The sequence below is a fragment of the Xenopus laevis genome, chromosome 2L (genome assembly GCF_017654675.1).
Source record: "Xenopus laevis strain J_2021 chromosome 2L, Xenopus_laevis_v10.1, whole genome shotgun sequence".
Lineage (NCBI taxonomy): Eukaryota > Metazoa > Chordata > Amphibia > Anura > Pipidae > Xenopus > Xenopus laevis.
In genome coordinates, this window is record NC_054373.1 from 99,395,173 (window position 1) to 99,407,794 (window position 12,622).

The 12,622-nt window shown below is 36.1% G+C and overlaps 1 protein-coding gene across 4 annotated transcripts in view; it reads left to right on the forward strand.

Moving 5' to 3' along the window:
• LOC108708317 (inactive serine/threonine-protein kinase TEX14) overlaps positions 1–12,622 on the forward strand; it is a 44,006-nt gene that overhangs the window by 17,246 nt on the left and 14,138 nt on the right. For all 4 annotated transcript variants that reach the window (XM_018246903.2, XM_041582240.1, XM_041582241.1 and 1 more), the window contains 8 exons: positions 499–689; positions 2,136–2,274; positions 5,325–6,205; positions 8,023–8,108; positions 9,558–9,640; positions 10,069–10,151; positions 10,831–10,938; positions 11,712–11,796. In XM_018246903.2, coding sequence (XP_018102392.1) covers positions 499–689; positions 2,136–2,274; positions 5,325–6,205; positions 8,023–8,108; positions 9,558–9,640; positions 10,069–10,151; positions 10,831–10,938; positions 11,712–11,796 — 1,656 coding nt within the window. The remainder of the gene's footprint in view (positions 1–498; positions 690–2,135; positions 2,275–5,324; positions 6,206–8,022; positions 8,109–9,557; positions 9,641–10,068; positions 10,152–10,830; positions 10,939–11,711; positions 11,797–12,622) is intronic.

Here is a 12,622-nt window from a genome sequence, read left to right on the forward strand (position 1 = left end):
CTATATAAAGGCTCAATCCATGTTTGTATAAGGATATCAACCTATTAGTTACCATACTTAGTGACAAGGGAGCACAGAGATTAATACTGAGTGAAAAAACAGTAATAGACACAAATATTGTTGCCTCCAAGGCAAGAAAAACTAATTGGTGGCTACACAGAAAGAGAAGGGAGGAGAAAGAAGTGTTCTTTAGCTTGCCCTGTCTCCAAAGAGGAGCAACTTGACCCAGTTATCCTGTACTAAAAGGTAGGGCCGTGTAGAGAAATATGTTTTTTTTGTAATCAAACTGGTTTACAATGTTCAAGTGCACAGGGTACCTTATTAGCCCGTGAGACAAATTATAAATATAGAAAAATTATATATATATACATATATATATATATATATATATATATATATATATATATATATATATATATATATATATATATATATATATATTATTGACATATTCAGTCTTTATTTTATTTAACTCAATATTTTTTTCAATAATATTAGACACTCTTCCCTGGGATGGCCTTGATGGTTTAACTGTTAAAAATGCAGTGGTTTCTGGACAAAACTTAGCTGTTGATCTCAGAATTGCTAAGCCCTATGATAAAATTGTGAGCACAGGAATTCAAGCGATGGCAAAGGATCGTGCTATAAGCTTGCAGGATATTCGCTGGATGCTAAAGAAGGATATTGAGGTGATGATTTTATTTCCTATTAGAGTGGTTTCATTTGTAATGAAAAGATCAGTGAAAATGAAGCGCTGACCAATTATTTAATCAATCAGTTTATCTACAGTGGAGGGGTCAGAACATCCCTATGTAAATCTTTCTAAGCCTGGAGGCAACACCACTGGAAAGTTTATGAGTGCGGAGTGATGGTTATGCTTGGGCTAAGGACCTCTTCCATTTAAAATTTTGATTTTATAGCCATTTTCTTTTCATCTTATCATTTCACTTGCTGTTGCTTATACAGGGTGTTGAGGCTGAATAATCTTTTTGTGACATCCCCTATATTGTTAGATAAACACAGCCTATATGCAGTACACCTGACTTTCCATAGCCTCTGACATCCTTTGACTAAATTTTATTTAAACAAGTCCTACAGGGTTAGATGTTGTTTATATGCCACCTCACTTCTACTTTTGTGATCAGCACATTCCTCCTCATCTCTGTAATAAGCACCTACTGCAGTCATCTCCTTATTTACAGTAAATCATATAAGTCTGTGTAGCTGGAAAACAGACCATTTGAGCATGGGCTACCTTTTGTTTAAAATGCTAAAATAAACAAATCCGTACACTATTGCAGAATATGGATTTTTCCAGTAAAGCTAAAACATGAAATGTTGATTTGTTTCAGAACAAATTAAACTGAGCAATCCAACAGATATACAGAACTGTTCTACAAATGTTTGCTAGCAAATTAGCATTTCTACCCCAACTATATTAGAAGAGTACAATTATGTATTTGGAGCATAATATTAACAACTTAGTTTTAGATGTCTGACTGGCACAAATAATTAGAAAATGTAAAAAAAAAGAGGATTGTGGGTGTGTGTGTGGTGGCACCAAAAACCAAACTTTAAAACTTAGAATGCAAAATAAGGTTTGGCTTTTATTCTATGTTAGCTATACTGAAGGAAACAGAAATATGGGGAGTAACAGATTGTTGCAGAGTCTCTTACCCTTTTTACAATAGTATGAGGCGTGTCATTTGTGCATTTTGTAGCTCTGTTCACTTTTAGTGGCAATAGAAATGCTGACTGTTTAATTTCCAAGCGACACTAAGGGATATATTTATTATGCTGTGTTAAACGAAATTCTCTGAAAAAACTGTGTAAAAAAAAAATATTTTTTTTTTACATGGTGAAACCTGCAGATGTGTGGTGTATTTTTCCATAGCTTTTTTCCACAGCATAATAAATATACCCATCAGTGCAGGTGCGCCTTCAGGCAACTCATAAAAAGTTAATGGTTATCAGTTTTGAGGGGTTTGTACCCATCTTACAAAGCTACAAAATGCTCTAAATTGTGCCCTTATGCTATTTCCCTGTAGCCACTCACTCTCGCTATTGCTATTTTCTGGGGAAATTTCTTACTGTGGAAACATTTAAGTTTTAACATGATCTCATTGTGATTGCAGGATTTTCTAGAGTCCAGAAAAAGTACTTCTGAAACCTTAGGCACAGAATGCCAAAATCTATATCCTAATGTTAATAACCTTTTCCAACCCAGACGGTCATTAAGTAAGGAGCCTCACAAGCTTCAGACTGATACACTTGGTATGTTGATGCATGCTATAAGTACATGTAATATTAATGTGTTTTTTTTGGCAAGTTTATGGATTACCGGTAATAGTTTGAATCATATCACCAGACTTGAGCTATGCCAGTGATTCCAACTAAAACTGCATTTTTTCACATGCCAATAAAACCTTTTATTTTTAGATTCTGTGGTGTGTGACAAAGACAGATAAAGAATTCAAGAATTGTGGAATGACCCTGTTTTTATGATGAAGGTTGATGATGTCTGAATTCTATGATTCAGATAGTTCTAGTTGTAAAAACCATCACTGTAGACAGATACTGCTTTCAGTAGCATAGCCTATGCCAAATAACCTTAATGGAACAGTTCAGTATAAAAATAAAAACTGGCTAAATAGACTGTACAAAATAAAAAATGTTTCTGATATAGTTAGCCAAAAATGTAATCTATAAAGTTTGGAGTGAACAGATGTCTAACATAATAGCTAGAATCCAACTTCCTGCTTTCACCTCTCTAACTCTGAGCTAGTCAGCTACATGAAAGGGGGGCACAAGGGACAGAACTGTTCAATGAGTTTGCAATTGATCCTCAGCATTCAGTTTAGATTCAAAAGCAACCGTTATGACCCATGAGCCCTCCTCAAGTAACTGATTGGTTACTGTCTGGTAACCAATCTGTGGAAACCAAGAGAGCTGCAAAGCAGTAAGTGGCGTTCTGTTCTGCTATGTTAGACATCCAGTCACTCCAGCCTTTATACGTTACATTTTTGACTAACTAAATATTTTAGAAACTTTTTAATTTTGCACAGCCTATCTATTTACCCAAAAAAAAGATGCCAAATTTCTCAAAATTAAAAAAAAATCAGATCCACAGTTTGTGACAGTATTTAAACCCCCCTGGCTACAAGGAATTTCCAGCACACCCAATGGTAATAAAACGGCTTTTATTTTTCACATATGGCACAGCAGCAAAGTTTCGGACCTAAAAAGGTGGTTTTATTACCATTGGGAGTGCTGCAAATTTCTTGTAGCCAGAATGCAAAGCATATGAAGGTTAACACATGATGATGCGTGCGCCCGACAAAAAAGGAAAAGAAATCACTGAGGAGCTCGGCCAACAAGAGAATTTAAACCCCACCAAAAACCCTGTCACACTATTGTAAGTCTGGTTGAACAGTTCTGAAAAAGATCCCTATGGGGGACTAAAATGCTGAGCAAAATAATTATTATTTATAGCCTACTTTAGCAAATCCTGTAAAGGAGGTAAGTCACGTGTAGTATTTAAAAAAAAATTGAATTATGTATAATCTCTGTAAAACACAAAATCATTGCTGTCCAACTGGCAGCCCCCCTTGTGTTGCCCCCATGCGAAAGTTTGCCTTCTGTGTCTATTTACCATGTGTAAAATTTCAAAGGTATCACTACATAGATTAATTGGCCCCTGCATTGTTTTTACTCTCGTATTCAGATTTTAAACCCCTGCATTGTTCACTCATGTAATTCGCCCTGCATTGTTCACACATGTAACACCTCTATTGTTCACACTTGAAACCACCCAGACTAAAACTGCCCACATTGTTCACCTGTTCACAGCTCATATGAAGGGGAATCAGCACTGTTGCTGTATGAAGTACATCTTAGAGTGATCCTGATATGTTTCCCTGTCTCCTGCTCTGTTCTGCCTTCCCTATGTGTGTACCATACTCTGTCTGGGTATGCTGTACTCTGCCTGCCCTATCCTCCCTGTGTGTGCCATACTCTGCCTGCCCTATGCTCCCTGTGTGTGCCATACTCTGCCTGACCTATGCTCCTGTGTTTGCCATACTTTGCCTGCCCTATGCTCCCTGTGTGTGCCATACTCTGCCTGCCCTATGCTCCCTGTGTTTGCCATACTTTGCCTGCCCTATGCTCCCTGTGTGTGCCATACTCTGCCTGACCTATGCTCCTGTGTTTGCCATACTTTGCCTGCCCTATGCTCCCTGTGTGTGCCATTCTATGCCTGCCCTATTCTACTTGGTTGTGCCAAAATCTGCCAGCCATATGCTCCTTGAGCGTGCCATACTCTGTCTGTGTGTGCCTTACTCTGCCTTCCCTATGCTCCTTGGGTGTGCCATAATCTGCCTTCTCTATGCTCCTTGGGTGTGCCATACTCTGCCTGTGTGTGCCCTTATCTGCCTGTGGAACAACAGCCTGGTAGGGGTTTGTCCTGGGGTTTTGTTAGCATTTGAAAATTGTTGTTAGGGGCCCCTAAGGTGTTCAATCATGTGCTGGGAAGGTGCTGTGTTAAGATTATGTCTTAATATGATTTACCTTTTTCACATATGAGTGATAAATTATATCCCTGCAGTGAGCACCATTGGTGTGCTACCACAATTCAGGTGGACATAGTCTTGTGGTAACATGGATGTGGTTTAATACAGGGAATGGTTAACGCTGGCTTTCAAAATCGGCCCTTCACCATGTAGACCTGAAAAATTCTGGCCCTCGGTACCACAGATGTTGGACATCACTGCACTAAAGAATATGATGTGTTGTATCAATTAAAGGAGAAGGAAAGGTTAAAACTAAGATAGCCTTATCAGAAAGATCCACCTAACTATACCAGTAAACCCTCAAAGTAGTGCTGCTCTGAGTCCTCTGTCAAAAGAAACACTGCATTTCTTTCCTTCTATTGTGTACACATGGGCTTCTATATCAGACTTCCTGCCTTCAGTTTAAACCTCTTTGCCCGGGCGTGAGCATGATCAGTTTGCTTCTCTTCCCCCCTTCCTTCTCTGCTGTAATCTGAGCCTAGAGCTATACGTGAGCATGAGAGGGAGAGGCTCAGGCAGGAAGTGATGTTACACCAAGCTAATACTGAAACTGCTATCCTTAACAAACAGACAGCTTCTAGAGCTTTTTACTTAGGTATGGTAAAACATTCTACAGAATAAATATAGCATTCTATCATGCACTATTGCAGCTAATCTATTGGCAATAAAATGCCTCTGTATACCGTTATGGTTTAATATTTAGAGATTCCATGTTTTTAGTTATTTTTTAGCTATTGTTTTAACTTTATTGAACAGATCATAAGAAAACATTTGGAGATGAAGAGACTGAAATACATTGCAATTGTCGACCTATTGTGACTTGGCACTTGGATTCTGAAAATCCAAACAAACAGACTTTGCACACTGAGGCAGACCAAAGTGTGCTTGTAAGTGATTTTGCCCAAGATGATCAGAATAAAGACACCATCTCTTGTGTACAGGTCAATGCATTTTCTAAGAGAACAGATGTAGATTATCAGTTGGAAAATCAAAAGACCAAACCACAAATGGGTAAAAATACCTATAATTTAGAATCACATGCAGAGGAAAAACATGTAGTTTACCATCAAGTAATAACTGAAAATAGCTCATCTGAAACAGATTCAGAATCTAACACAGAAGAAATATATAGCCTATGTGAAATAGTTGATCCTGTCAAAGACACCCAGATAGGAGAAACTGTGAGAAGTAACAGAGCTTCTTCCTTACAGAAGCACATCAGTTCCATCACTGACAAACTGGCCATTTCCAATTTACTGGAAAAGCTTAATGAAGCCCTTAATTCTGTAGAGAATGCGTTAAAAAAATCTGATAATACTCACATGCAAACTTACAAGAAACAGAAAGCAGAGGAATGTGTTACCTGCAAGATATCTGATGAAATCTCTCGGGATGAGGTTGATGACATGTGTGGAGCATTAAAAATGAAATCTAATGCTGTATGGTCTGCTGTGGAACCCCCTTCTCAGTATAAACCTCCAAGACTTTCTCATATGTACACTCAAAGTGACAAGAAAAATGTTCAGAGCGAGTATGCTATGGGTGCTCGTCTCAAGACTGTAAAAAATGAACTTTCCTGTAAAGATTATTGTTCACCTCAAACTACATGTGATGGGGGGCAAGATACCCGTAAAAAGGTAAGGACCTTATGATTCATTTTTGTCAGATTCATGATCACTATTACACAACATGTAGCTCTATAATGCTTGGACATGAAAAGCTGGAACACTGCTTTCATATTTGATGTATAAAACTTTAAAACCAATACATTTTCCAAATTCTTTAAAAAAAAAACGTATTCAAAAAGAAGACATTATTACTTTACAGGATTGGCAGTAAATACATTAAAAATGGCTTTATTGCAGGGTTCTGCAATAAAATAAAATTATAAAAATATACTATTTAGCATCTGACACATTGGGGTATATTTACTAAAACTCAGATTTTCTGGTCAGGCTTTTTATTATACCCTGATGCTGCAAAAAGCCTGGATCTGAAAATCCGCCTTCTCAAACCTGTTGAGGTTATGGATACGTCAATGGCAGATGTCCCTATCCCAATTTGAAGATATCGTGGTTTGCACTGGTTTTAGCCCAGTAATCCGAAAAATTCAGGGCAATAACCTGATTTTATCGAGTTTTTCCCAAATCTGAGTTAACTTAATGATAAATAAGGCAAAATCTTGGATTCGAGTTTGGTCGGCCTTTGTTTAATAAAAAAATTAGATAAATTTGGATTTTATGTTTAATTGTTTGTTATGCCAGATCAGGCCCAATTACAGGTATTTTGAATAGGTGCAAATTTATTTTAGCTCAGCAGAGCAACCCCCACACATTTTACTCTGCTTATTATTGATTGCTGCTAGACAAAGGAATGAAGAGAATTTTCCTAGGGCCAGTTCAGTTTTCTCATAACAGGAGCACAAGCCCATGTTAGTGATCTGTTTCTCTGGGGGGTGCCTAAAATTTTGGTTCTCCCCGAATGAAATAGGGTTTACAGGTCTTTTAAAGGGGTTGTTCACAGAAAGTGATATTCTGAGACGATTTGCATTTTTTGAGAATTTTTATTCAATAGCTCTTCAGTTTGCAATTTCAGGAATCTGGTAACTAAGCTCCACATTACCCTAGCAACCATGCATTGATTCCAGAGACTGGAAAAGAATAGGAGATTGCCTGAATAGAAAGATGAGTAATTAAAAATTATTAATAACAATACATTTGTTCACCCCCTCTGATGAAGCGCCCAATAGCGCAAAAAGCGTCAGGAGGGTTTGACTGACATGAGGTATGCAGACAGGGGGGAGACACTGCCTTGTAGTGTAATATTGGGGAAGTGACCCCCCCCCATTTGAAAGCTGGAAGGAATCAGAAGTAGGCAGATCATTAAAAAAAACTATTTTAAAAAATGAAATCCAATTTAAAAGTTGCTTAGAATTAGTTATTCTATAACATACTAAAAGTTAACTTAAAGCTCAACAACCCCTTTAACATAAATAAATAAAAAGTTATTAAATCTACTCATTACATGTCATATGTGGAGGGGGACCGTGTCCAACCCATGTAGGGCAGTATATTTTAACCAAGTTTTATAAATCTAGTTTAGTTTTCTAAAGTACAAAGAAAAGGAAATTCAACGAAGTTGCTAATGTGTTAGTCACCCCCCTCCCCCAGTGAATATCATTGCTAACTTAGACCCTAGGCCAGTGTGTCTGTCCATTGAAAAGTTCACCAACCCATGCGTACTGTTCCTAATTGTTATTGATGACAAGGAAAAAAAGGGTTGTGGTGATATTAGGCCTTTAATGTTTTGAATATACAGTATTGTTGTATTAATGTTATAGATGTTATATTTTTTGGATTCTGAGTATACTATTTATGCAGTAAATTGTGAAAACATTGTTTATGTATTTTATATGTGTCTTATCACCTGATTATAAATTGTTGAATTGTTACAGACTCACAGAATGTATGCTGAAGACAACCTAAAATTTTCCAATATTGAAGTAAACAAAAAAAGGTCTAAGAAATACCGTGAAATACTGTAAGTTGTCTATATTTTTAAAACATATATATTTGTTTGCATCTAGTATATAGTGTATTGCATATTTGCATGTTTATTTTCATATATTGTCCCTATAGGGTGGAGGGCCACAAAGGTAACATATAAAAACCGTTTCATTGTAGTATTTATAAATTTATATTAAAAACTTAATCTATATTTAGATAATTTCTTCATAAACACAGGAAGTACAGTTTTTTTTAATATTTGTTATATTTGTTCTACCTATATGTAAATATTTTTTTCATTTTGATACTAACAATGAATTAAGGACGTAAGACTCAGCATCCCTTTTGTTCACTGCTTCTAGTTATAGAAATACTTAATTTAGACAGTCTTCATATCACTGAATTACCACTAGTATAATGCCTCCTTATACTGTTTCATAAAGGGGAGTTTAAAGAAAAGTTATTTTGGGCTCACTGTGGGGTCCCACGGCCCTGTGCATTTTTGAAAAGGAGCACCTGCCACACATCAACGGTTATCAATTATTTTGGGGGGAGCACCCTCTATTGAAAATAATATCATTTTAGTTGTCCTTCAAACCTTTAAGGAAGCCTCTATGAGCTTCTAATTGGGGCAACTATCATTTTTTTTTAAGTAGGGATTTTAACTTTTTATTGTGGAAGAGCACAGTACACTTACAATACCCCAAGGACTTGTGTAGCAAGGTTCCAGAGAGCCAGTTTGATGATCAAATATAGCTTTAGATGAATGTCTACATGGTGAATTTAAAGCTTGGATTATGATGTTCATGTGACATTAAGGGGGTTATTTATCAAAGGCTGAGAGTTTTTTTGTACCTCAAATGAACTCGAATGACCTTGAAACTTGAATGGTATCTTATTTAAGAAAAAACATGAATGGCAAAAACCTGATTCTGCGATTTTGAGTCCCACAACCCGAAAACTCGGATTGATTGAGTTTAAGACGGAAAAAAAGCTTAAATCGAGTTCTCGAATTGAAGATTTGTGAAAATCCCTCAACAGAAAGAAAAAACTCAACATCAAGCAGGCTGTTAACCTCTTCAAATGGTTCCAGGGACCTCTGCCATTGACTTCTATTGAACCTTGACAGGTTTTAGGGGGTGTATTTTCGGATTCGAACTAGTTCAAGGGTCGAAGTATAATAAATCTCCAATATTCAAGGTTTTTTAAAAAAAACTTTCGATCAATTTTTTCTAATTTTTGTGGAAAAAAACAACTTGAACATATCTGCCCCTAGGTGTATAGTTCTCTGTCAGCAAGCTTTGGTTTATATGTTTTCATGTATCTAGAATATGGCTGGTGACCTATAAAATACATCACTTTGTAATGCAACTACAATAAAGAGTTTTTTGCTTGTTAGAAGATCTACAGCTTGGACTACACTCATGTTATTCTTGAATTTATTTAAGCATTAGTATATGATCCTGTAATTGTCATTTTGTAGATTTGGTGCAAAAGCAAATGTTCTCCAAGGCAGGACAGAAAATGTTGGTAGAACAACTGGAATGGCATCATCTGAATGGAGTAGTGAGTATATTTTTTACATCTGCACTAACTTGATTAATATCATTATAAAATGTATTTAGGTTTCTATTTTGTTGTTGTATATTTGCAGTCCATTAATACGCTAAATAGCCAAAGGTATCTGGAGACATTTATTACCTAAATATACCCAGACACTCAATCAAAAATAATGTTTCCATAGTTGGAACACTCTAGAAGCAAAAACAGCACAAGAAATGATTTGTAAGAAGTGTGGGATGAGTAAGAAGAGTAATGGTGCATTGCTTTTTTTAATATGCTGCAGTTTTTTTTACAGATAAGTAAAAGTATAGCAACTATGTTTTCTACTGTATTACTTTGCATTCTATACACTGCAGAACCATGTAGTCTGGATGTAAATAATTTTTGTAGTTTTTTTTTTAAATTGTTTTGTTGTTCATTGTTCACTTTAGGTGCAAGAGACCATTCAACAGAACCATGTACTCTGAGAAACGTTATACCAGAGCATACAACTGCTTCGGACATACTGAGGACTGTAAGTAAACAATAGTTCCCATACCTTTTAAGTGCCTTTGAGTATAAGCTGGGGTATGGGTGCTGAAACCTGTTATTCAGAAAGCTCCAAAATATGGGAATACCACTTATAGTATCCTATTTAAACAATTTGGCTGATATATTTTAGCTCTCTTGTGATACTCATTTCTTTGTACTTGAGATGATAACTAAGCTAGCACTAATCCATGTTCATGGCAAAATACACCTTTTAGCTTGTTTTTTTATTATTACATATTTTAGTTAGCCTTAACACATGGTGCTGCAAATTATATATATCAAATATAACCTAAGTTTTTTTCAGACTTTGGGGGGGGGGCTGGAGCACGTTCCCACTAAGATGGTGACATTGCCCAGATCGGAATTATACCAAATAATTAACCACTTCAAAGCAGCAATGCAAACAATGGTCATGTCATCCTATGGTTATTACAAAAATGTTACATTTCTCATAAGCATTAAGAAACATTTGCATCTGTCTCAATTGTTTTACCTTTTATCCAAATTACAGCATATCAGACATCTATGCTTTTAAAAGAAATATAATCATTAGGTTTTTAATTTTGAATAATTAGTTTGCCATTGTGTTGAGACCCAAATATTGAAGTAGTCTATAATACCAATGGTACTTATCAACATCTTCTTTTTCTGATGTTAAACAGGACTTACGTGTTGGGTTGGATAAGTCATTGAACTGTACTGAGGATGAATTTTTTACTGCCAAATTTGAACTCTCCTGCTGCTCCAATGACCAGTATCCTGAACTTGAGGTAATATTGTCATTTCAGCATTGTTTGCATACTGGTATTCAACATTCTACCCTCGCAGGGTTAACACATTTCTTCAATAAATTGGCCTTCAAAGGCCCCTAAGATTAAGTTGTGTCTTTGTAAATCAAACAAGAGAAACTTGAAACCAGATATCAGAAGTCTTCTGAACACATACAAAACTATTTCCAGCTCATTCACTATTCATTATTCTCTTTCTGGGTCACATATGGATAGATAAATGTAGGCATGTATGTAATACATAACTGAGGGATATTTCATAGACTACATTTTAATGTGGCCTGCAGTCAGTCATCAAATGGCATTAAGAAACAGGGAAGAACTCTAAACCTAAAAGGTCTGACAGATGTACATCAATGACAAGTCCAAATGGCAAGTATATAAGGGCCACTAGTCTGACATATCAAGGCACAGCTGGATGAGTGTAAATTCAAGAAAGTCTCTACTTGGATTATGTAGCAGCTCAGAAAACTCTGGTCAGGCAACAAAGCAGAGTTAAAAGGCTGTTTTTATATGTTGTCATTGATATTGCAGGAAAACAAAACAAGATTCAGTCAGGCATAATTTTATATCTAAGGAATATATTTTACTTACCTGTTGTTGAGAACTCATTTTCTCATTCACACACCTTTAGTTGTTTATGTTGTGAGTCTACAATGGCATTCTACAATGTAGAAAACAACTGAAACATATATTTAGTTGAGTATGCAAGCATTTCTCTATTATATAAGATAATTTGTTTTCTTTAATTTTAGAGTGTTAGAGAGGAAATCAATGTAACACAAAGCACAAGTAATTTGATAATGTGTCCATCTGGAAGATACAAACAAGCTGAATTAGGTATAAAACTTTATTTTCACTTTGCCATTTTTTTGCAATTTTGCAATACAACTCTTGGGTACATTGTTTTTCATTGATGTACTTGATCCCAACAAAGATATACCGGTAATTAATTCTTATTGGAGTAACAATTCTGTTTGGTTTATTTAATGTTTAAATGATTATTTTTAAAGATATTTAAGGTTTGGAGATCCAAATTACATAAAGACCCCTTATTTGGAAAACCCCAGATCCCAAGAATTCAGGATAACATGTCTCATTCATCCAGGTCACGGTATATCTATAGTAATAATTCAAATCAACTAGACGTTTGTTTTTTTTCCCTTGAAGACGTTTCGCTAGCAATCCGACTCGCTTTCTCAATTCAGAATGTCCTGTACAAAAATATTTTGCCAACCAACAGTTCAAGAAAAAGGTCATATACCTCTTAAAACTGCTGCAAAAACACAAAGCTATTAATCAGGCTACACTTCCTATGATACATAAATAAGGGGCCCCTCTCAGAACAATTGTTAGCAGCATCAACTCTGTGACCTACAACATGGCCAAATACCTAGCCAATATCCTAGCCCCTTTGGTTGGAAATACAGAGCATCACATCTAGAACTCCCAGGATTTTACAAGCAAAATCCAAGGGTTAGTATTGGGCACAGAAGAAACTATGGTGTCCTGTAGTTACTGTTGCCAACATTCTTGACAACAGAACTTAACCTAGATCAAGTGTGTTCCTTATTGGACCTATGCCTAAGTACCACCTATTTGAAGTACAAGGATAAATTCTAAAGGTAGAAGCATGACTGCACCATGAGATCACTAGTTTCACCCA